At 29.6% G+C, this 3,534-nt stretch overlaps 1 protein-coding gene across 2 annotated transcripts in view; it reads left to right on the forward strand.

The window, feature by feature from the left end:
* Positions 1 to 2,646: 2,646 nt before the first annotated feature.
* The window catches only part of LOC105129597 (truncated transcription factor CAULIFLOWER A-like), a 9,246-nt gene continuing 8,358 nt past the window's right edge, over positions 2,647 to 3,534 (forward strand). Inside the window, exons 1-2 of one of the 2 annotated variants that reach the window (XM_011031719.1) lie at positions 2,647 to 2,723; positions 2,979 to 3,171. In XM_011031719.1, coding sequence (XP_011030021.1) covers positions 2,990 to 3,171 — 182 coding nt within the window. In that variant the 5' untranslated portion in view covers positions 2,647 to 2,723; positions 2,979 to 2,989. Of the gene's footprint in view, positions 2,724 to 2,748; positions 3,172 to 3,534 lie in introns of those variants that run through there. The other variant, XM_011031718.1, reaches the window with a different exon arrangement.

A 3,534-nucleotide genomic window follows, 5' to 3' on the forward strand; every position in this document is an offset into this window, starting at 1 on the left:
CCCTCTTCTATATATATATATATATATATATATAGATGTTTGAAAAGATTTAAGGGAACAGTATCTGTTTTTGTTTTTTGTTGATGCAACCAAAGGCAAGAGCACAACAAAAAAGATGTTATTTTCCATCATTTTTCGCTAGTTTGCGAAATATTCTTGATAATTATGCAATTTTTTATATTAAAAAACATATGACAATAATAATAATAATGATAATAATAATCAAGAATAAAAAGTTCACATCTCAGGGCTAAATGCCATGTGTGAGTCGCTGTCATGAAAGCAAAACAAAATCATGAAATACTAGTAGGGATATGCATCTCTGTTTGCCACAAAAAGAAAAGAAAAGAGAGGAGCACAATCATGTTCTAACTTTTTTAAACATCAATACGTGCTTTCTGCCTCACAATCCACTCCTCATCAATGAATGATAAAACAGTAATGGATTTTCATTACATATGTTACGGAAATATTTTTTGAATAGCTTTTAATTATTTTCTCGAAATAGAAAGGATAAAAAATATTTTTTTATTCTAAAAAACTTAAAAAATTCACTTTAAAATTGTTTTAAAAAATTTATTTTGTGTTTAATTGGGCCAAGAAAAAAATATTAAAATTTTATTAAATTAAGCCAAATCCAACCTCATTTATTAAAAAAAAAGAAACATGGTTTTGAGAATTTTAATATCATGTTACAATTCATATTATTTTTAATTTTTGTTTTTTTTATAAATCAAATTAGGTTTTCATTTCTTAGATAAGAATGTTTTTTTTAATCTTTTCTCATTTTCCTCTCCCGTGTGTTATCATGATTTTATAAAAACACTTTAAAACAAAACTATAATATACAAATTCAAGAAGTAGGCTATTTAATAATTAATTCTAGATAATATCATAACAATCTCAAGGGATTGACGAGGTTCGACTTTCTACATTAAAATCTTGAGGGTAGCATCCAAAAACATTATTAAATCTCTCTAAATCTATCAAATCATTATGGAAAATATGCTTTTAAATTATTCAAAGAGAAGACTTAGTATACATGATAGAGCTGTGGTGAGATGTGAATTTTTTTTTAAAAAAGAAAACTTGTTTTTGGTGGTAGTTTTTTATGCATTAAATGAGCTGTACATTAAGAAAAAAAATAATTATAAATAAACAAAGAGAATATTATAATTTTTGAAAACTAAAAATGAAAAATCAAGGGAACATTGATGAATCTATAGAGGCTAAAATAAAGCTTGCCAACTTCCGTCTTCTGGGCAGTATACAAAAACCAGAAATGGGAAGAAGACACGCACATCCAACCCTTTTAACCTTTGAAGTTCCTCCATTTGTACAAAGCTCGACACATATTTCTCGTAATTAATTTCCATGGGTGTGCACTAGTGAAGAGAGAAACCAGTGAAATAAAAATAAAACCAGTTAAAAAAAAAAGAACACTAATATTTAAGGAGAAATTGAAGAGAGATCACGCGGGATTGCCCTACGCATGTCCTCCATTGTCTAGATGACAGGGACACTAGAAAACGACTGAATAACAACAGAGGCATTCACGACTCTCCCTCTCTCCTCCTCTCTTCAATTCAGCCCATCTTTTTTCTTTTTTAATCCTTTATTTTCATTTAAAAAAAAAAAGTAAATTCACAACCAATGATGACTAAACTAGGTTACTCTTGGTGCTGTGCCAGGACTTGGAACAATTGTTTTTAAATGTAAAAAAAAATAAGATATAGATGTAAGAAATTTTTGGAATTTTTATTAAACTTGATGTACAATTCCCAGTTTAACCTGAGTTTCAAATTAAATGATGTAAGAGTTTTTTCAAAATAATTTTATTATTTTAGCAAGTTTAAAAAAATAAAAAAATAAAAAAATAATAATACATATTAACCTTGCCCAGCTAGCTTAATTTGCGTTATAAATTCTATTAGATTTAATTATTTTATTACATGATAAAAATAAAAAAAATAATTTAAAATTAATAAAAGATTAAAGGATAAAAATTTAAAAAATTAAAATAAAAAAAACCATATGCATGAGCCTAAATGACTTACAAACCTAAGTTTGTTTTTTTTTTTTAAGAAAAAGGAAAGACACAGGAGCTAATTGTTTTTTTCTTTTTCAAGGGATTGTTTGCCTCTTTCTATTTTTTATTTCTGTTTAAATAAATAAAAAACATTGCATCATTTGCTAAGTTATAACCTAGATTTCAACAACCAACTAATTTCAACCACCGACCAAAAAAAATTAATAGGAGAGGTTTTTTGGTTGGTATCCATTTTTAACTCATGTTTATTTGAAAAAAAATTTAGAACATCATAAAAATCTTATCAAACTACATAATAATTTAAAAACACTTCAAAATCACCTAAAAAGAGAAAAAATCTAATTTAATGAAAAATCTCGAGCTCAATCTCATTTCTTAGGGATATTCAAGGAAAAAAACCATTGACACATGAATTTCTTCACCAAAAAATGGCTAAACTAAAGATTTTCTCTCCTATCACATGTTGGGAAAATACCCCTAAACTTCACTCATTTTTGTTTATCCTCTTATCTCCACTCATATATATGTCTGCACCTATTTTTATGTATATTGTGCACGGATAAACATACATGAACCTGACAAACTGAAGGAAACTGTAAGAAGCTATTGGGCAAAAAGAGAAAGAAAAGAAAATTCAGTCATCACCATCCTATTTTGTTACAAATTAAGAGTGGTAAAACACTCAGCCTTATTTTTCAGTTTCTCCTCTTATAGCGAAAACAACCCATTAACATAACGTTTGTGTTTCACTCCCATGTAAGTTTTAACCCCAGCACGTACTAATTGTGCGAACTTTTTGAAGGGCTAGCTTGACAGTGATGTAATTAGAGGTCAGATAAATAATAGATAAATGTTAAAGATAATAAAGGGAGAGAATAATTCATTGTTTCTTAAATTTGTTTGTTGTTCTTATGTTTTCTTCCACAAGAGGGCCAAAGAATGGGGAGAGGAAAGGTGGTTTTGGAGAGGATAGAGAACAAGATCAGTCGTCAGGTAACTTTCTCCAAGAGAAGAAATGGTTTGCTCAAAAAAGCTTATGAACTCTCGCTTCTTTGCGATGCTGAGGTTGCTCTTATCATCTTTTCTAGCCATGGCAAGCTTTTTGAGTTTAGTAGCATTGAGTAAGCTTATCTTTCTCCCCACTTTTTCGTTTATTTATATTCCTATCTTCCTCTCCTGCTTTCTTCTGTTGTTTGCTTCAAGATTCTTTCACCAAACTTTAGCGCAAATGATATAGTGAAAGAGGGAGGGAGATTTGGTTAACACGCAGACTTCCTCAGTTCCTTGGATCCCCAAGGAAGGGAGATCGGATTTCTTTCTCTCTTTTTTCTTTTTTTAATCTTTTAAATTGGGGTTTTCAAGTACTACTTAATTTCCAATGCTATCTCGACACGTTTTTGTGTGTCCTTTGTTATTCATGACGCCTCTACAGTGACAAGTGTCCAGCCAGATTCAAGACTGACAGGTTGGGTTGGGGGGGTGGG

The sequence above is a fragment of the Populus euphratica genome, unplaced genomic scaffold, assembly GCF_000495115.2.
Source record: "Populus euphratica unplaced genomic scaffold, PopEup_1.0 scaffold16.1, whole genome shotgun sequence".
In the NCBI taxonomy this organism is placed as follows: domain Eukaryota; kingdom Viridiplantae; phylum Streptophyta; class Magnoliopsida; order Malpighiales; family Salicaceae; genus Populus; species Populus euphratica.